Below are 22,230 nucleotides of genomic sequence, written 5' to 3'. Positions count from 1 at the left end.
TAGCAGACAACTATACAATGCAAATAGGTGGCTATATCCTATTTAGACACAGCCTTCATTCATCACAGGGCCGATACAAACCACAACACAGACCGCCTTTCAAGCTTATCACTAAGGAATAGACTGGACAGTAAATCCTTCTTAAGGAAGGCAAATTTCACATACTTATTTTCTATGGTAACACAGCATGGTATTCCTTTAGGAAATAAAGCCAGAGGAAAAAATGCCCAAGAATGGTGGTATTCATTCCTTATGGAAACACTATGCCAACAGCAACAGCAGAGCTCCTGAAAGGCACTCCATGGATGCAGAAGATCGTGTATGAACACAAAATTAATGCTTCAGCTATGATCCTTACCAACTGGGGCTTAGATCTCAGTCCTGCCCCAAGCTGAAGTGGGGAACAAAGAGAGAAGTCCCTCTTCTCCACAAGAAACAGTGACATTTCCAAGCTTCTTGTGTTGTCTGCTAGCTTATGCTTTATGTATTTCCACAGGTGTCATTTAGACTCTGTTTCTTACTAAACTTACACTGTTAAGAACAGTTTTATGCATGCCTTTTGTACACTGTAACACAATGCAAAAGACTTGCATTTAACTTGAATCATCACAGTAGCACCAAGAAAACCCCTATTTTCATTGAAGAGGCTCAATTTTTAATTTTATTCTTCTGAAAAGATCTCAATTTTTGTCTCACTCATTTAATTTTATATAGTAAAGAGACAATAGGTTATCTCTTCATGAAGGCCACAGATCATAAATCAAAATCAGAAACTCTGTCTTGTCACTTTCAGCCCCTTGCAAGAGCAAGTATAGCAAACCTTGCAGACCTGACATTAATCAGATCCTCTGAAAAATTAAAAAACATTTACCCTTGCTCCTTTATTGAAACTACTTATTGGTATCACTGGAAGTAGTTAATTCTTGCACCTATAATGTATCTCATATTTTTCACAACTAATACCTGGTAAGTTTTCTCAGTGCATTAAACACCAGACATAATTCCTTGCTGTGCTGTGGTGCCGAAAATTTCTAATGTTCCACAAACTAAATTTTCAAAAACAATCTAAGTTATTTAGGCACTTAGGTCCCATTTTCTAAAATTACTGGGTATTTGGTTCCAAAAAAAGTCAAACTGACTTGGGCTCCTTACGGCACTTAGTCGCTTTATGAAAGCAATTCGATGATGTGGTTATTGGCAAGTCATACCAGGACACAGTGACCATGACACTAAAATTATCTAAATTAGGACTACTTTCATTCTGAAACTCATTTGTTCACCCAAGAATTTTAAACAGTTTAACTGCAAATTCACAGTTCGTATTTGGATGGATTAATTTTGCTGAGGCCCCTGGCGAGACAAAAACCCTCTGTTTCTCTCAAAAGTTCTACCTATAACTGTTTTGTGCATTGAACCAACCTACACTCTGTCAGCAATGCAACAGGAAAGAGTATTCAGGCGCCATACACTTCTCTCAGCTGGTCTCTCCTTTATTGAGAGCTATTCTGATTTTAAGTGTTTCACTGACCTGTGCTCTCAACTACATCTCGGTGAGTTTGAGGAACTTCCCTAGCTTCACCACAGATCACTGTAGTAGTTAAGAACAAAGAAAAACTCTTTTATGAGTGACCACATCTCCGCCACTAAGCCCTGAGCTTCTGAAGGCCACAGGGGCTTGGGGGTTTGCACTCTCTGAAAACTGCCCTGGTCCATCTCAGCTGGCCAGATCCCAAGCACAAGTTTGCACACAGTCAAATTTAGCACCCTTCCATCTCTACAGCCTTCCAAGGCTCAATGGGATCTGCAACCCTCCCATGCCCACCTAGAACACTTCTGGGCATACAATGCCCATTTCTGCTTTTGTGCAAGGAGAACAATTCTGGTGGGTGGCAATGCAGCCCTCTATCATTGTAGGTATGTGAAACTTCAAAAGGACTCCATACACAACAGTAACCATGTCTTACAGCTGCAAGAACACTGCACGGACACAGAAGAGATCCAATGTCATTGCTGTAACAAGTGGAAATGGATCAGCCCACAGCCTGCATCGGCAAGGCGCATTTTTTTAGCTGTATGGATTTGCCCCATGAGGCTGCTGCTGTTACAGGTTGATTCTATGGAGCTCAACTGAGATTCTCAGCTTTGCAACAACAGACTGAGGACAGTAACAGTTATGCTCTGAGCAACTGCAGACACATACAAGCAGTGAGGTGGCTGAAGGGACTTCTCTCAACCCTGTAAATCTGACATACACCACATGCATGGGGTGGAGGTCCTCAGCACAAGCCCCTCTCTGCATTTCTAAGTACTGTCAGCTTTACCTAGAGTGTACTGTGCCTCTAGCTGAATACAGAGGAGCTGTTATGAGTGGCTGAATGTGCAAGATTTGCGAGTCCCTATTTTAGATCTCAGTTGAACCTTCTCTTAGTGATACCACACGATAGCTCAGCTTCTAAGACACCTTAATGCTGGTTTCTGTGCTACTTTTCCATAGCAAAAAATGAACTCAGCAGTGCAATCATTAAAGCCGCAGGGCCTCACAACTCCACTGCCAGCAAGAGAAATACATTCTATAGAATGGCCTACAGAAATAGTTATATGTGATTAGGCAGTTGCATAAAGATTCTGAATTATGATTATTTGGCCTCTACCCAGCTAGTGCATTAGGTTACAATATCAGCTACTGGTGCAATTAATTTTTGCCTTACCATTGCCAGTTTGCTTATCCCAGGTGAATACAATGACATGCATTAATCACACAGCACAGGAGATGAACTGTCAGTTTACATGCTGACAACAAAATAATTTTATTCCATTAAGAAGCTATGTGAGAGCACGGCAAATTTAATTGTTTAATTTATCTCCTGTGATAACCATACAATTATAAGAATCAATAGTCTGTATATAAAGCCCAAACTAAATCATCTATGGAGCTGTCAGAAATACTCTGAAAAACAAGCAGTAAGTCACATGAACGATATGATCACATTAAAGCATTTATTGACTGTATAGGTGTGAAGAAAACAAGTTCTAAGTGAGCTGCAACACTTACAAGTGGATACTGGAGCTCATGCTTCTTTTCCATCCCAGCTTTTTAAGTGAATGGAAGCATTAAATTTGCCTTGTTTAAACCAAATATGAATCCAAGAAAAGACTAATTTTCTTGCACTATGTTGATCCTAGAGTCAAATTTACTAAAAAGAGATTAAATGGATGGAAAAAAAGATTAAATTTAATACGTGAGAAGTCTCTGATACTGGCATTTTTTCTAGGAAGTACAGGTTACCACTCAGAGGAAGCAGCCCCTATATACATTTCTCTGTCTCCCCTATTATAAAAAATACTAGTTTTTAAGAAAAAAAAACAACCCTAACATGACACCTTCCTTTATTCATTGATAGTTGCTACTTCTTAGTTTGTTCAGTCTAGACTAAGTGACCTTAGTTTTCCCTCAGCTTCTCTTCATCATACTCCAGATGTTTGGCTCAAAAACTCAGCTGGAAGTTAAAAATATAATAATTTATAGACCTATTCTTCCCAATTCAACACTTAATTGATGCAACAGTTTCAGAGAAGCACACAAAGCTTGGTTTCTCACTATTTTCCCCACCCCACCTTACTTAACTTGTCCAAACCTAAAAGGGATGCCAGAGTATGAAACGGCACATGAATTTTGCTAGCTATGCTTTTACAGACAGCAGAACAGGTGTTGAGCTCCCATCCTCTCACAAAGCTATGCCTAGGTGCTACAACGCTGTTTCAGTGTATTTGTTTGTTTTCTAATATTCTGAGCTATATTTTGCTTTCCCTGATGAGACACCTAGACTAGAAAAAGGGTAGACAAACAGCATGATGTGAAGATGTTTAGAAGTCAGCTTTCCTGAGCCTCCAACTATGCTGAACCTCCCACTATGCCCAGCACCAAGGATCTCTAAGGTGCTAAAGCAGAAATAAATCAGTGGCGTCCTGTAATTAGTTTAAAATTTCAGAGTATTTCCTAGATAAAGTGAACAGTTACGTCACAGCCAAACACAGTGATCAGTCAGATCACACTTTCGGCATGTAGGAAACTATTTTAGCTATCCTCTTAAAATTCAGGGCAACTGAATATATTGCCTACATGAAAAAGCATTTGGCTTCAGACAACAAATCTCTATCTTATTTCTATCCAATTTTCACTGTAGTGAGGGGAAAAAAAACATTTGTTCTTTTTCCTTTGGCAAACTACAGATTTGAGTAACTCACTATAATTCAGTCAATTTAGGTTTTGGTTTAGGTTGTGGTGTTTTTTTTTTTGTTTGAGCCACGTTGCTTAAATAAAATTACTTCTTAATTTCCTATGTGGTTGCAGTCTCCCAGAAAAAAATGGTTTTCACTATTCTAACTTTAATTTAGAAATCAAATACTTTGCATTTCATGACAGGAAGACAGAACATCATTACACCATAGTGCCACAGAATAAAATCTGCAATGGCAACAATCCCCACAATAGAAATTCATCACGACAGATGGAACACACGTAATGCTTTATTATTGTGTACTTGAGACAACAGAGTCCTAGACAACCTGGATATTTTATTCTGGCACCTTCACCCAGCTTCAACTTCCTTTATTTGCCAAATGGCTTAAGAGCTGATTAAAAAAACCATCTTACAGTCTAGTTCATTGCTGATTTGTGCCAACCCAATTCATTACAGACAAAACTTGATGGCTGTTTGGTGTCACTGTGAAATACTTTTATGATGCCTATGAATTGCCATTTTTCCACATCTCACCAAAGTGCTATGCAGCAACAAATGTTTTGTTTGCTCAGAACTCTGATTAAAACAAACCACTTTCTGCCTGTATGACAAAATGTCTCTGGCATCTGCAGTGATATTAAATGAACTCAAAAGATGTGATTCTTTAGGTACAGACAGCTTCCCTAAAGCGTAAAGTGGATGGAAAACTACAGGAAATGTTCATCTCTATTTCCCCATATTTCCCCTTTTACCCTTCAAGCTGTTACCTCAAGAAGAGAATATACCAACAAGATACTCTGCTTCTGTGTTTACATGTGCCTGCCCCTAGTGTCTACCCATGTAGGAAGCAGATTGATGCTATCGAAGCTCCACTGCAAGGGTTTCACCTACTACAATGCAACAGAAAATAATCAAGAGCCCACAGTTACGTTCAGTGACACAACTTTTTCAGGTGGAGCCTGAATACTGTTTGAACATTCAGACACATTCTGAAATGGCTTACCATAAAGCAACTTTGGACTTCTTCGTGATCAGTGAGATTTTACTCTGGTCTTGCAGGGACTTACAATATCTGGACAAGGAACCATGAACTGGAGACTAGGGATTCCTAATGAAACAGCTCACCACGTAAAATTTAAGGCTGGACCTGGTGAAGAGGGCTTAGTGGATGAAACCCATCTTCCCCAAGTTTAGATGTTTAAAAGCTAAGAGAGGTTAAGTATCCTGGTTCATCTTACCAGTGTGAGGTGCCTGTCTAGGAGGAAATGCATCAGGAACTTTGGAAGCCCCTCAGGCAGAATATTTCTGACCCCAGTGTCACATGGATGTGGCAGAACTTGCTGGTTTTCTCCATGAGGACACAGGCCACAGCAGTTTCCAAAAGAATTCCTACCTTAACTAAGTTTACTTGTGAAGTCTACTTCTAAGTAAGGGAGAAATCTTTAGCAATCTTAATTCAACCGACAAAAACAACACACTCCAAAGAGTACCATAGTAGTAAAACAGCATGGATCTTTTGGATTAGACTTAAAACCAAGTTTTTCACTTCATGTGAGAATTAAGAGGTCCTTGTCCTTGGTCCTGCGCCTCTTGCAGGGATACAGAATGATCCCTCATAGAATACACAGCTACATAGCTTATGGATTTCAGTCACTCTATAACAGACAAATTCTAGAAAAAATAACTCTGATGAAAACTATTTTTTGTCTAAGAAACTAATTTAAATATGAAATAATTCTCTAAAAAACACACTAAGTATAGATTTTAATCTATATTAAACTAAGATATAAATACTAAGTATAGATTTTAATCTATATTAAAAATAAGCTACATATTTTTAATATAGATTTCTAAACTGCTTTGGCAAACTTTAGGTTTTAAATATGCATTCTTTCAAGGAGTAGGCAGAGATAACCCATTTGGCTGAATCCTATCAATAAATACATAATACCAGCAAGTGGCTTAATCGAGTTTCCCATGGTTTCTCTGCAACATGCAGACAACTGCATGTTAGCTCTGAACTGGAGAATCAACAGAGCACAGTTAATTCCTAAGCTACATGCGCCTTACAGCAAGCATCCAATCCTCCATTCTGTGTGACCACTGGAGAAGCCTGCACCAATTGCTCAAGGTACAGTTGTTAATTGCAGTTGCCAATTCTGAAGCATCAGAGGGGTGAAATAAGACCTGCAGTAACATCCTGAACTGTGCTTCTTTTCAATCAAAATGGTATTTGGGATAGCAGAACATCTATCTCGTATCTTCAACAGGAAAAGAATCCATAACTTAAGAATTTGTTGTCAGCTATCACTGACTTTAATGGACAATCACCTAGGAGAAAGTTATCTAATTAATTAAAAACCAGCTAATTTTTAAGTCCATATGGGCTTCCTTAACACTATCTACTTACTTAATAAATGGCAAAACCCACAGATCCAAGGATCCATGTAGCATAGTTTAGGTCCATCCACAACTAATAATTCATCCAGTCTTAAAATGGAAACACTCCATGGCTTAAGATGCTTGGCATCTTGTAACTCAGGTCAGATGTAACATAAATTCCCCTATCCCACATCTAAGAGTATCCTAGTAAATACTGGTAGGAACAGAATTAATAACAGGCACTTCAGCGTAAACACCTGCAGAAGATGGTTCTAGACAGACTGATACTGGTTTCATCTCCAATGTGGTTGTTAAAGGATGAAGGTATGGTTATTTATATCCTGATTGGAAGTCTGGGAAAAATTAGTTCTACATTGTTTTAGAAAATAGTAATCATTCAGTCATTAATGTTGTCATCACAGATGCATGTGTATCATCAGGCCTTCCAGACAGTAGTGAAACCACAAACATACAGCATATGTAGGATTTCAGAAGTGAATATCCCTCTCTCTATATATATATATGTGCAGCTTCTCACATGAGTAGTACATGTATCTCATGATCCACTACTACAACCAAGATAACACAGGAGGCAGAGTAACTTGTTGGTATGAGTAAGAGAAGGACTAAGTTGGTATCAATCAGATGTAGTCAGAGGATTTACCTTCATTAAAATGTACTCAATTACAGTCTTCTCCCCCCTTCTTTCTTTTAAAAAATACTTCCTTCAAGTATTCCACTGGGTTTGGACCTGCTGCCTAAAATCTTCTCTTATGTCTTTTCTTTTAGAATAAAGCAGACAGATGAGATACAGCAACACAGAGACCTTTCAAAAGAGCGAGGAGCAGGCCAAACGGACACTATACCTGGCACAGATCACCTAGCCCAACCTCCCTGCCACAGATGTCCTTCACTAGAAGAAGCTGCACAAAGCCCCATCCAACTGGGCCTTAAACACTTCCAGGGAGGGGGCATCCACAGCTTCTCTGGGTAACAAGTTCTGGTGTCTCATCACCCTCACTGTAAAAAATCTGAGTGAAGATATTCAAGTACTTGAGCAATTTAACAACTGGAGGTATTTCTTCATTAAAAACAGACTTTACAAATGTAAAGTGAAGGGGGCAGGTTTACATGGACTTTAAAAGAGTAAGGCTGTATTTTGAAAATAAGTTGTTGCTATGAGTTAAAACATTCTGGTACATTAAAACACATTTTAATGTACCAAAATTCCACAAGTTTTCTCTTGCTGAGTTTTCTAAAGCTGGTTTTTAGCTTGTGAACTTTGAACTCAGAACTATTCAGCAACACTTCAATTTCCTTTCTTTCTAACAAATACAACAGAGGCTTTCTTCCATTACTGGAATGTCTGGAAGTTACCCAAGTTCATCCATGTTTTGTATACTGATTTTAGAAACTAATCTGAAGTTGACAATAAGTGCATCTTGAGATGAGTAAAATATACAAGAATCAAATAAAGATAGTGATGCAGATTCTTCTGTGGCACACTTAATCAAATAAAGATAGTGATGCAGATTCTTCTGTGGCACACTTAAAAGTCACCTGCAGGCCACAAATCTTCAGTTCTATTTAACTTACTTTCTCTAAAACTGTGTAATCTTTTCAATAATTTCTGTGTGGATGGAAATATGTACCCTGAAACCCAAATGTGAACTATTCTCCATTTTCATAGAACCAGATTATAACTACAAAGTCTATTTAGAGGAAGAAAGCAGTAAATGAACAAATCTGGAAAAGATTTTTTTCATTTGTCTCCCCATACAGATGGTTGCACAAGCATTGTATTTTGCACTGGTAAAGATAAGTGGACAAAGTCTTGCACTTTAAATGAAGCAGCTACACACAAGGTACTGTACGATACTCTTACATGGAGAACACACTGCCCTGTTCAAGTCTTGATACAAACAGTTTAAATTCCAGGCTCTGAAAAAGCCCCCAACCTCCACATCAAGAATTAATCTCAGGCTGACTCACAGAATCAACTAGGTTGGAAAAGACCTTTAACATCATCAAATCCAGCTATCACTCCAGGCCTGCAAAAACCACCACTAAACCATGTCACTAAGGGCCTTATCTACATGCTTCTTGAACACTTCCAGGGATGGTGATTCAACCACTTCCCTGGGAAGCCTGCTCTAATGCATGACTACCCTTTTGGCGAAGTAAGTTTTCCTAACACCCAGTCTAAGCCTCCCTTGGCACAACTTGAGGCCACTTCCTCTTGCCCTATCACTTGTTACTTGGGAAGAGCGACCAGGCACCTCCTCACTCCATCCTCCTTTCAGGTAGTTGCAAAGAGCAACAAGGTTTCCCCTGAGCCTTCCCTTCTCCACGCTGAACAACCCCAGTTCTCTCAGCTGCTCCCCATCACACTTGTGCTCCAGACCCTTCACCAGCTCCATTGCCTTTCTCTGGACCCACTCCAGCTCCTCAATGTCTCTCTGTAGTGAGGGGCCCAGAACGGAACACAAGATTTGAGGTGGGACCTTACCACTGCCCATTACAGGGGTGTGATCACTGGATCACTGCCCTGGCCGGGCTGGCCACACTATTGCTGATACAGGCCAGGATGCTGTTGGCCTTCTTGGCTGCCTGGCCACAAGCTGGATCATGTCCAGCTCCTTCAACCAGCACCCCCAGGTCCTTTTCCATGAGCAGCTTTCCAGCCACTCTTCCCCAGGCCTGTAGCATTGCATGGGGTTGTTGTAGCCCTGTTGTGCAGGACCTGACACTTTGCCTTGTTGAACCTCGTACCACTGACCACAGCCCATTGAGCCAGCCTGTCCAGATGCCTCTGCAAAGACTTACTATCCTCCAGCAGATCAACACTCCCACCCAACTGGGTGTCACCTGCAAATTTACTGAGAATGCACTTGAAGCCCTCATCCAGATCATCAATGAAGATATTAAACAACACTGGCACTAACACTGAGCCCTGAAGTACACAACTAGTGACCGGTCACCAACAAGATGCAACAGCATTCACCAACCACTCTCTGGGCTCTGACATCTTTTTGACCCAGCGAAAAATACACCTGTCCAGGCCATAAGCAGCCAGATTGTCCAGGAGAATGCTGTGGGAAATGATGTCAAAAACTTTACTGAAGTCCAAACAGACAATGTCCACAGTCTTTCCCTCACCAACCAGGTGGGTCACCTTGTTATAGAAGGAGACTGGGTTCGTCAAGCAGAACCTGAAGGTATAGGCATGAAGGGGTCACACTACATTAGCTGTGAAATACTTCCACGTGTCAAGTTTCTTAACCAATGGGAAAGAGTGAAGTCTGAGTGATCAGACTTTGTGAAAAATATGTTTGTCCTACACACATCCCTCTGCTTCCCCCCCACCCTCCCCCCCAAAGGCTTTTTAACGAAAAGTTGTGATACAAAGTGGCTATTCCCTGTCAAAATTTGTCATTGTTTTTTTTCTGAAGAGTAGTGCACTGTAACCTGCAGTGTTTCTTTCGTGTTTGTTCTCTTTGATACTAATGGCACCTCTCAGTTTGGGGGGGGGGGGGGGAGGAGTTTGAAAAGATGAAAAGACACTGTAGTTGGAAATGCTGACCTAACTTCAGCAAAATTCACCCAGAGAGATCTCTGGTGTATCAAAGGCAACACCATGGAGTCCTTCTCGGTGGCTGGTGTTCAGTTTGCAGCTTATCCCTACTTACTGTTTGAAAGGTTTTCTATGACGACTCTTTCTGATGGAAGTAGGAGTAAAGAAAACAAGAGGTGTCAACTGCCTACATAAGATAGTCTATAATTCTTCTTCTTGAAAGGATTATCGCATGTTTGATCTTACAACTCACAAAACAGCAGATTCTAAATCGTGTATGTACCAATCATACCATAAAACAAACCTCACAGGCACTGCCCACAATTTTAAACAAGCATACACACTGGTACCAGAATGTACTATAGAATAAAGAGAATAGCTCCTCCATGGATGACTAAAAATGACCAAAGTCACCACATGCTAACAGTAGACTCCTAGAATGAGTAATGAGTTTCAGAGAACTGTATTCTTGAAAATGCCTAAAAGAATTAATGATTGTGAATTAATGGATGCAACCAAAAGCCTCAGAAAACATTCACCCTGCCGAATCTGATTCAGTATTAAATATCATATATCCCAGTTCACAGACCCAATGCTTACAGTTGCTTAAGTATTAACAATATTTAAATTTCAGTCATACTTTGGATAGCCCGAACATTATGAATGTATTTTACAAAATAGAAGTTCATTCCCTAAGCAAGATAGTTCCTTCCCTCCCCCCTATTTTTACTAAGCTTTTTTTTAATTATGTGATTAAAGGGGGAAAAATTACATAAGACAAATATATGGTTTTTGTTTGGTTTTATTTGTTTTTTTTTGTTTGGTTTTAATAAAGTTGCATAATGATTGCATTCCTTTTCTAAGAAGGTACTCGAGTTATGTTTCAAGAATGCTCACTTTTTTCTGAGGACAGTATTTATATAATCTAATTTGAAACAAACACCCAGGTCACGTTGCCTGAATTGCCCCTTGGAGCCCTCACTAAATAAATGGCAGGAAGAAGATAACTGACATGCTCCAAACTAAAGTGTGCTTAGATGCACAAGGGAGATGGTGAATTACTCTCTTAAGTGTTTTGTCTTTCATCCATTCCCACAGCCATTAAAATTATTTCAATTAATTTGAGAGCTTCTTCATTTTGAAGACCTAAGCGACACAAACACCAAGACCATTCTTTCAATAGCAGACACCATTCATCTCTACCTCTCCTCCCATTACTAGAGATACATTATGAAAATATTACAGGGTGAGCTGTACTGTGCTGTGTTTGACATGCTACTGGTTTAAAACTATGTAATGATTTACCCTGTATTCCAAACACACTTAAAAGAATTTTCAGAAATTATCAGTCCAGAAAGTCAGAGACATGAAAAAAATTACATGAATACAATGTAAGACTTTCCTTTCAAATTAATAATTTCCTACCAAGAACTTTTATTTTGAAGGACAGCCTACTTGAACTAGATCCTGGCAGCTTAGGCTGAAGTACAGGAGTGTGGGGAAGCAGCAGGAATTGTGTCAGGGAGACATGAGCAATCCCTGTCTGTGTGCTAGCTCCAGAGGCCACCAGACTCTTGCTGGTGGAGCACAAGAGGCTGAGGAACAGCACAGCTAACCCTTTCACAACATCAAAGAGATACTGGTTGAGATGAAGTCAAGACCTACACCTAAGTTGCTGTTTCAGCCAGTCCTTTGCTTATACTGACAGCAGGAACATATTACCTTTGAGTTTCTTTTCTGAGTGCTCCTGAAGAAATAACAATCTTTTCTCAACAGACTAACTGAATTTACCAGAGCTTCTTCAGTGTGCCTTAAATTGTCCCAGGTCATTTCAGTACTGTGCAACATGAGGACAGTTACTGCCTTTGATGTTATAGAGAAACCTTTTTAAAAGCCTGGCTTTATCAGTCCCCGTTCTAGAAGGTTTTCAAAACCCAACTGGATAGAGCTTAGTGCAGCCTGGTGTGATCTCAAAGCTGATCTCTGAGCAGGAACTTGGGTTGAAGAGCTCCTGAGCTTCCTCAGAAGAAGAAATTATCCTATGATCAGGTTAGATAACATTGCAAAACAAAACAAACAAAAAAAAAGTAATACGCACCCCTAGGACTATTTGGTAAGGAAGCTATGCACAACCCTACCAAAAAACCCCACCCAAATACAAGGATTTGAGTATAAATTCAAATTACAAAGCACCACAAAAACAACTCAAAACTTTTCCTTAAAGCCAACTGAACAGTTCAGCATGATCCCCAATGTACCTTTACTGTAATATAACTAACATATTTAAGGTTGTAAAAGTAAGTAGTTTTAATACACAAAGTGAAAAATCTACTAAACAGATTTCTGCATACAACTTTTAATAGAAACTCAGTGAAGGAACATGAGCTAGCAGCAAGGTTTTTGTTTTTTCTTTGTTGTACAGTATTGGATTTACATGCAGCATCATTAAATGGTAAGATATTTAGACAATAACTAATATGTCTAAGATATTAACAATATCTAAGATATTAACATCATTTGAAGTAAATCCATTTTCACTAACGCAATGAGTCAAAATTCCCTATTAAAAATTTGCTTGAATACAAAAATAGGAATTTTAACGAACGAGCAACAAACACACATATATATATATTGTCTGATCAAAACATCATGTAATTGAAAATCCAAGTTTATGTATTACAAGGAAAAAATGAGGTAACAGGGTTAAGTAATGGTTGACAGAAAATTGAAGACTTCCAAGATTTGTCCCAGAAGAATCCTCTTACATTTTGTTTCTGAAAGTGTATTTTATCAACTTCGTTAAGGTGCCAAATACGGAATAAAGCTTGTTATAAACAAATATATTCTCTCTTCAACGGTGAAAGAACAGGTTCACCAAACAGTTACCAAAAGCCCCAAGCAGCAGCTGCAGAATTCGCCAAATACATTATTCAGTTTTAACATTGGAATTATATTCTAAGGCTGAATAAGTTTAGTACACTGTTTCTCTGGGCTCATTCAGATGACCAGAAATGGTATCTTATGCACCATCAGGATTAAAAATTTTATTTAAAACAGTCACATCAGAAGTAGTAAAAAAAATTTTCACAGCTTCTCTCCAGACCCCATTTTATGATCAACAGTTTTCAGTTTGGAAAAAGAAATAATAAACACAACTCAAAGAATGTGGAAAATGTGTTTTTAAGAAAGGAAGATGTCTTAAGAATAAAAAGACATACTTCTTTTAGTCTTAGCTATTTTAAATATTAGATTTGATTAACTAGCTTCTATCAGAATAACAAGCCTTCCTGGACTTGCTATCATTCAGGAAAGGACTGATCAGTGTGTCAGCCAAGATTTTTAAAAATTCTAATGCCAGGCTTAGGCTACATTTGTTTTGGCAGCGTTACTCATGAAGAGCAGTGCTCAGCCTAAATTATATTTTAGGATGTGGGAGTAATATTACTTCATAATTCAACATCAACCATCACTGATGGCTACAAGGAAAAAAAAGGCAAGATGTTTAATTACAAGAGTTTATCCTCTGTGCAAGGTTTGTAACTGTGAAATATCCTTATTTCTCAAGTAGCTGACCAGAGTAACACTGCTTGTAAACAGACTTCTGCTCTATTATGCTAATGGCATATGAATAGTATCTTATACTGGAGAATTTGCATTTCAATACTTATGATTATTTCCTGGAATAATGAGAAATTTGTGTTCTAATAACAAAACTCTGGTGACTTAAGTAATACTGGCTTTCAGCTTCTAAGTACAAGTGGTCAGGAAATAACTATAAATACCAATGTAGTCTACACTTTGTGGAAGTAACAGGCCACATCAGCTGACACCGAGACATAAACAGCACAGAGAACGCTTGCAGAAGAGGACGTATGTGGCCAGTGAGGATGTGTTAGAACAAAATCAAACTAAACATTTTTCAGGCGTGCAGATTAAAAATGACAACTAATAACATGCAGTCTTAAGTATGACCTCCACATCAGCAATGTCTGACCTTGTGAACTCCTGTCTGACCCTTCCAGTTCATACAAAGACATGAAAACCCCTTACCTAGATCACTGTTCTGGCAGATGCTCCTTCAAACCTTTAACTCTGTCCTCTGCCACAGACACCAGCACTCAGTTGAGCCTGGCAATCCCCTCTGCAGCAACTCACTTCCCAGCTCAGCAGCCACCTTCATAGCTGCCCAGGCCGCTGCTGTGCAGCCCCTCACATATGCCTTCACTGAGGACCACTCTCTTTGGTTCTTTACAGGGTAAGTATGTACTGACAGTGCCAGAGCATAATATAACTCTCCCATTCATGGAAGAAATTAACTCCTTTGGTAGTGTTATTTCAGTGAAGCATAGGCAGCTTCAGAGACTCTGAGAGTATAAATGTATAATGTATAAAGCACTGCCACAAACAAGACAACACTCGAATGCCCTTCCAGCGTTACCCTCCTCACCCAGAAGCATCAGCTGAAGTTCACCTTTGCCCAAAAGCAGGGTGCAGGAGGAAGAGGCTCAGTGATGGGCAGGAGTTACCACGGTGCACAAGGAAAGGGCTCAGTTCAGCAGCTCCTCTCCATCATACATGGAGTGCCGCTAACACACAGCATCATCAGCAGGGCAGGGAATGAGAAGCACAGTCCCTTTCTGTTCCCAACACATGAAAAGCCCAGGGAGTCTCCATATATAGGGGTGTAAGGTTCTAAATTTAACTCTTTTTTTTTTTTTCCTTTAAATAAGGCAAGCAGATTGCCTGCACAGAGCATGCTTTCAGCCAGCACAAGCAGCTATGTATGTCTACCAAGTTGCCAATTCAGTACTTTGAAATACCTCTATAAAATGTGCCCATTTAACCCAGACTAACACGATCCTGAAAGCTTCACTTTCCATCTTTCATGCATGTGTTTCATATATCTTTACTTCTTTATAATAAATAACCTTTATTTATTTATAATAAAAATCATATGTAGTCAAAAGTCTAATTTATTTCAAAGCTTTTTAAAAATTTGCATTTTCTTCAGCAATAGCTCACTAACAAACCTGAAGCTACCATTAGCAACACAAAACTCTGGTCTTTTCAGAATCATGAGAAATGACCCTCAAAATGCAGAATTATTGTAGGAAAACCAATTCGAGCTAGTGGTATTTAACAGGATAAGAACTAAAACCAGGCACTCACACTACATACAAGAAGTAGACAGAAAAATGCAAAACACATGAAGGTTTCATTACCTCTATTCTACACCACCAAAAAATTACAACTGGGTTGTTTCAAAGCAAATCTTCAGTCATGCTCAATGCAGAGCAGAGCTTAGTTACTACACTGACATAGGAGAAAACATTTACAGATGCAGAATGACAGGAGATCTTGCAGCTATCATTTAAAAAAAGGAAAAAAAAACAACACCAAAACAAACACCACTACTCATGTGGACTTTATCACAACTCCTTTCCACAAAAACATTGACAGCGAATTTCAAAACACAAATAGTTCAAATGAACTCACTACAGACCACTGACAGATGTGCAACACTTGCAACACTCAACATGCACACAGCACTCTTACAAAGGACCATTGCTTCTAGAACATTTAATAGATGCACTAGTGACAGTTGAAGTATAAAAATAAACACAATCACTCTGTTAAAAAAAATAGTGCAAAATTGTAACTTTCGCCTTTGAAAATGTATATTATTTCCAGATACATTTAGTATTATCCTCTTACGAAAACCAAGAAGTCCTGCACAATTGCATCTCTGCTCATTCTGAATTGCATGACATACCTGAAGTCCTAGTAATCCCCAGTCTTTGATCAAGAGCTCTTAAAACTCTATTTAAACTGAATTAGACAATGTTTAAAAAAATATATCTAGTATTTCTAGCTCTGTTCTAAGTTTATCAAATGTTTCAGTTACTTTCCACAGTCTGAATACATCGTGCTTCACTGAGAGTGACTCATTTACAGCAACTTCTGATAGGTGAGATCCATCTTAACTCATTATTTGTATAGTTAAATAGAAAGTCCTATATAATTAAATAGAGTCTTTGCTTTCTTAAAGAACAGAGCACAACACTCCTAATGCAACAAAACATAATTCAGTTTGAAGCAGAACTACACTTCTCTTGTATTTCAAAAGAAGTTGAAAAATGTTTTCAACCGTCAAGAGAACTGTTCAGTTAGAGGCTGCTGTAAATTTCATAATTCAGAAGTGCTGTAAGAGCTTCTTCCAACAGCTCACCAATGAAAGGCTAACATCCAGTCCTATCAGACATTTAAGGAATGTGTGCAAAAATGATTTAATTGGAATATTCTATGAAGCAGTTAATTTTACTAAGATCTCAGACACAGAAACAATGCTTCCTGTTAAAGGGACACCTACACTACCCAGTGTTCAAGGGCTCATGTTAAAATGATTAAGCTCTGAATTAATATTCCCCCAAATCTTATTCCAAGATATTTTCTCATACCTGCCTTTTTCTTAAAACAAAAAAAGTATAGCGCAAATGTAAAAGCTAGTCCATTTCGGGGGGGGGGGGGGGGGGGCTAGATTTCATGGTTTGTGAGTTTTTTCATGCAAAATGGGAGAAGGTCCCTTTAACAAGGAAGGAGACAGGTATCACTTAATCAGGATGTGGGAATGGAATCTGTACCTATGGGTAAATGGCAATGCGTTCTGGGTTGGTTCAGCCCTTGGTTCTGAGTTCTGCGTCACTTCTGGCATCACTCGCTCATCATCTGTCCCGTTAATACTTTCCGGCGTTAAAGGAGACTGAATATCCCCTCCAGCTGATTCCTTAAGTAAAACAAAAAACACATTAAAATTACAAACAGCCCTGCTCAGGAGAGCTATGTGCATGTAAGTGCTAACTTGAATTCTCAAATGATACACAAATTTAAGTAGCATTGCTGAAAGGTTCAGCCTTCCAGCATCTCTCATGGCAATATTTCATCACATGAACTTAATTTTAGAAGTAGTTTATTAACATAACATTCACATTATCTTGTACAAAACACAACTGACCTATGTACTATTTGCAAGTATTCTTGTATTGTTTATTACAGCTCTCTCTCTCTTACCTGGTATTACATTCTGCCTTCATCCTACTACACAGTGCATGACTGCTGACACCCAGGATTCTTGTCTCTTATTTTATATTCTAACATGGTGAAACAATTCTAGTATTTGTTTCAAAATCTTTCATACTGTTTATTAACCAAAGTGAATATGAGAAGGGCCATTGGTGGTGCATCCACCGTGTCACAAATGAGCCATCTGTAAAGAAGGCTTGTTCAGCGAAGCCCCTGAGAAAGTTTTACAGGCACTTTAGCCTGGCTTAGCTCTTGCTGGCTGTGGTATTATCTGTGAAGGAGAACAACCTAGCTGCACTCAGCTGCCACTACTGCTATGTAACTGCACACCTGAAAAACTTAATGGTTGCCTCCCAGCAAAGGGCACGCCTGGGGATTTAATCACGCTTCACCACTCCAATATGTACATTTGTGTTTTGGCCAACAAACACCATTTGCTAATTTCTAGTCACTGAAAAGTATTTATTTTTTATTCAAACAAAGTACAGCCTTGTAGCCTACATCCTAGGTTAGAAGATTATAGGCTTTTCAGTCCCTGCATGTGGTTTAATTTTAGTGTTTTCTTTCCTATTCTATTCTTTTTCAAGTAATGGGTTTTGCAGGAGATCAGAGAGTCACATAAGCTAAGCAGCTCATCTCAATTTTCAAATGTCTTAGTAGGCTTTCAGTAACCAAGTGACAACATTTAACTCTGAAATAGAAGAGCTTTATGAATAGAGTTCAATGAATGTCACAGAGGGGTGTCTATACAGCAGAAGACTGGCTGAATTACAGAATTTCCGTAAGTTAAACATCTTCACACAGCCTTCTACCACCTGCATGGGGACTAGATAAACTGCTATTTAATGTTATTAAGCTTAAGCACAAGCAGTCCCTGAAGCTGAGAGGTCCTCTCCCCAGCTCTTTGACACTCTACATAGGAAACTGAAGAACAGCAATCTCAGATGGAATTGCAAAGTCTCTGAAGGTTGTCATGATCATACAAGATCAGGGTTTAATTTTGAACCTCCACTTGTAGCCTTTAGCTAGTTTAAAAGGATAAAGCTTTCTGAAAGCCAGTACTGAAGCCAATCATCCATCTGTAGGACATGTTGTCCTTGACTTTGACACTTAATTAGGTGGAAAAACTCAGTTCTTTTAAAGAAAATAAGATCATCACTTTCCACACCTTTCTGGAGTCCCTCAAACAAAAAATGGTGTTCAATGTTTTCATTGCACTTTAAATTACATTAAGCCTTTGCAGCACAACAACTGTGAAAATTTTGCATTTATTCGGCCATATTTTTCACACAGTGAGAGATACACATCTGACTCTACAATCTGAATTAGTGCGTGATACAACATTTTAATACTGATTTCAAGTTATATTTAGCATTTGTGCACATGCACCAGTGTCTCCATTCTACACCTTATTAAATTCTCACGGATTAAAAAGCAAAAATAATTAGCTTACACTGATTTAATTCCACAGATAAAAACCATTATTTATAATATAAATGTAGGGGGTTTATGATATGAATGAAAATTGTTACCTACTTTCAGAAAGCTTGTTATTTTACACTCAAAACTATTAAGTGTTAATACTTTAAAAGTCAACATTTTTACAGAACAATATTACTGAGCTGAAACTGAATTGAAATTAAGTGTGAAAAGAGAGCAGTAAGCAAGATAACCCTGCAAATAAACTTTTCTACACAAATTATATGGTTTTGCCTATTATTATCCTTCACAGGATAGACATTTGACAATTTCCACTGACACTGAATAAAACGCATTGTGGACCCAGGAGTTTCTCCTATTTCCTCCTCCCAAACTACACTAACTATTCTGAAAAATACATACCTCTCTACAAAAAAAAACACACTCTACAAAATCTAGATGGCTTGTATCTTTAAGTTAAAATTCCTGCACCACCATTATTAGATACATAAAGCCAGAGCCTACTACTAAAATGTTTTGAGTATGAATACATAAAAATTATTTCAGTAGGAGAAAAACAAATGTGCAAGTTCCAACTAGGCTTATTTTTCTGTACAGCACTCTCATAGACTTCTAATTTGAATGCAATTGAAGTGAAAAAAGTTAATACAGACAGTCATAGTCTATGTAATACCTAAGGGTTCACTGCCTGCAAATTCATGAGGGGCTGATTTTGTATGTACAAGAGAAGCATCAGATTCTAGAATGTGTTTCTTCCACCAGTAATACAGGTTAATTAGTGCTCTCACACACTCACTATCCTTGCCTGATAAATAATTTACGTACAATGAAATATCATGAAGCTGACTACAAATAAAGCACCAAAGACAACAGAAAGCCACTCACACTGGACAATTTTTTTACAAATGTTTAAAAATAATGTGTTCCCATCTTATATTAATCAGACGAAAAGAATTTTAGAAACATTTTTGTGAGATGTTCCTATGTAATGAAGTTTTTATTCCATACCACTGTAGTTTCACACATCCACTCCAGACTTCACAGAGCTGGGGAAGAGACTGCGGTCAGCTTGAAAAGAGATTTTCATCCTTCCCTTCTAGCTGGGATAGCAGGTTAATTTAGTTCTAACATTCAACTGTACAGACACAATATTGAAAAACATAGTTCTGAAACTGAAAATGACAAGTCTTCCTATAAATCAGTGATGTATTTTAATGCCTGATAATTCCCAGTCATGACAGTTACAGGCTTTTCATACATTTGAGAAGAAAGGATTAACAGCTCTCCTGTGGTACCACTGTTGTATCATATATAGGTTTTCTGGAGAATATTGAACTTTAAGTCACTCACCAGTCCTGGACTTACACATGCTCTTGAGGATTAGTATTTTCCACATGATGAGTAGGCAAGACATGAGAGTCTGGCTCAGGTATATTTTCCTATTTAAGAGTTTGTCAGAGATCTGCACTGCCTAATGGAGCTCTGCTCCGTACTAACTGGGTATGCAGGACTTCAGTGATGCCAAGCAGTATAAAAATGACAGGGCACACAGTATATAAACTACATGTAACATAGGGGCATTCATCAAAAGATGCCTCAATTTTAAAATCTTACAAACAAAATGCATACACTCACAAGAGTCTCTATAGTAAAACAAGGGACTTCACACCACAGACCAAGCCACTTTTTAATGGTGACTAAATAGAGAACAGAATAAAAGGAGTAGATCATTCTAAAATCACGAACCCACCAATTCCAGCTTGCTTTCCTACGTATTATACCCCTTCCTCCTTAAGTATTCCATACACTTCCCTGGCATTGCTGTTCTTCATGGTGCTTCTCTGTTCAGTACTGACTGGCAATGGTGTAAGTCTGCCAGCTACTGATTCAGGTACAATAACAATTACGAGAAATGTTTGTTCCAGCATAGAAAGTCACACAGAAAGTTACTTTTTCAACAAGCTTTCTAAGCAAATTCTGTACTTCTACAAAGAAAAAGCCAACAGGTTTTTTTTTTGCCATGACCATTTTGCCAAAACCAACCCAATTCTTGCACTAAAAAATTATGTGATTCTAGAACTTTTCAGGCACCAGCTACTCCTTATAGTCTGCATAAAAAGGGATCAGAATTGCAGACAAGACTATTTTGAGTAAATTAGTCACCACATAATTTCAAATATTAACAAAAGTCCTAATCTGAAAAGACCAGGGTTAAAAGCAATATCTGAGGGCAGATTCTTGCTTAGAGAAAAAGAACTGAGGTTCAAAACTCCATTTGGTTGCAAGACTGATAAGGTGAGACTGCAGACCACACAAACTGTTATTTGGTTCTACACTTTCACCAAGTTAAAGTAATTTTAAAAGTAAAAAAAAACCAAAAAAACCAAAAAAACAACAAAACAACAAGGTGGGGGAATACACACACAGTTTTCAGGCTATTGCTTCCTGTAAGCTCAATGAACTCCAGATCTATGTGTTGCTTTTAGTGCATAGGCAAGCTGGCAACTGAAAACAGACTACGGGTGGCTTGTCACTATAACACCCATGAGTTCCTGATCTGAGCAAATTAATTCCCTATATTATAAGATAGGTGGGGGAAATAGGAGGTGGCACAGCAGGAGAACCAGTATTTTAGTTTTATATAAATAAGGTAAGAGCATTGCAAAGCTTTATTACCTAAGGCTGAGTTGAAGGGACACCAGACGGGGGTACCTATGTGCACAGGTGGTCACAGACAGCCTCCAGACATATCAGATAAAGTGTGTACTATTATATGAATCCATCTTCAGGTTCAAAGTACAAGTTCTGACACAGAAACAATGCGTTCCTCATTTCAAGAAAGCACCATGCACCTGGTGGGACTTTACACAGCAATATCTCGCTTTTAATTTGTTGGTCCAGGCCACCGTCTTTCTGTGGACAAGTGAAGTTCTTTTTATATTTAAGGTAAATGGTGATTTTATATATTATCTAATATTCTGGGAAAATAAAGCAAAGCCTGTTGGTAAACAGGAGGAGAACAGACAGTATTAAAGAAACAGTAAGAATGCAGACTTTAGAATTAGCAGCATTATAGCTTAGCAGAAAAGGAACTCCTACTATTGAGTAACCAGAAATCCAGCTATGTATTGTTTTCTTTCTACTATGTGTTACACACACACAAAAGCCAAAGAATACATGCCATCAGATGAAACAGAATATCCAAAAAATACTCAACACAGAACTACTACTTCTGGGCCACTGAGGCATCTTTCTAGTGGAAATACCTAGAAGAATAGTACCAGGATTTTGCTAAAGCTCCTAACACCTTAGAGAAGCAGCCTAACTTCAGTGGGCCTCAGATAAGACTGTTCTTAAGTTTTAGGATGGCTAACTCGAGCAAGTACTTGAACTACAAATACATATTCTAGTTCTGAGATACTTCTATTACTATGTCTAGTTTTATATTTCTTTCCAATTTCACAACAACTTTTTGCAGAACATTCAGAACTGAAACTCACACAAACCAGTAGT

General features: G+C 38.4%; 1 protein-coding gene across 2 annotated transcripts in view; it reads right to left on the bottom strand.

The window, feature by feature from the left end:
- The window catches only part of HOMER1 (homer scaffold protein 1), an 88,192-nt gene that overhangs the window by 30,165 nt on the left and 35,797 nt on the right, over positions 1 to 22,230 (bottom strand). For both annotated transcript variants that reach the window (XM_062612425.1, XM_062612424.1), the window contains exon 5: positions 16,839 to 16,981. In XM_062612425.1, the coding sequence (XP_062468409.1) occupies positions 16,839 to 16,981 (143 nt within the window). The remainder of the gene's footprint in view (positions 1 to 16,838; positions 16,982 to 22,230) is intronic.

This window comes from Pezoporus occidentalis, unplaced genomic scaffold, assembly GCF_034315485.1.
Source record: "Pezoporus occidentalis ecotype Australia unplaced genomic scaffold, CSIRO_AGI_Poc_V1 ctg16, whole genome shotgun sequence".
NCBI lineage: Eukaryota > Metazoa > Chordata > Aves > Psittaciformes > Psittacidae > Pezoporus > Pezoporus occidentalis.
Note: the sequence above shows the minus strand (reverse complement) of the source record. Positions and strands in the feature narration are given on the sequence as shown.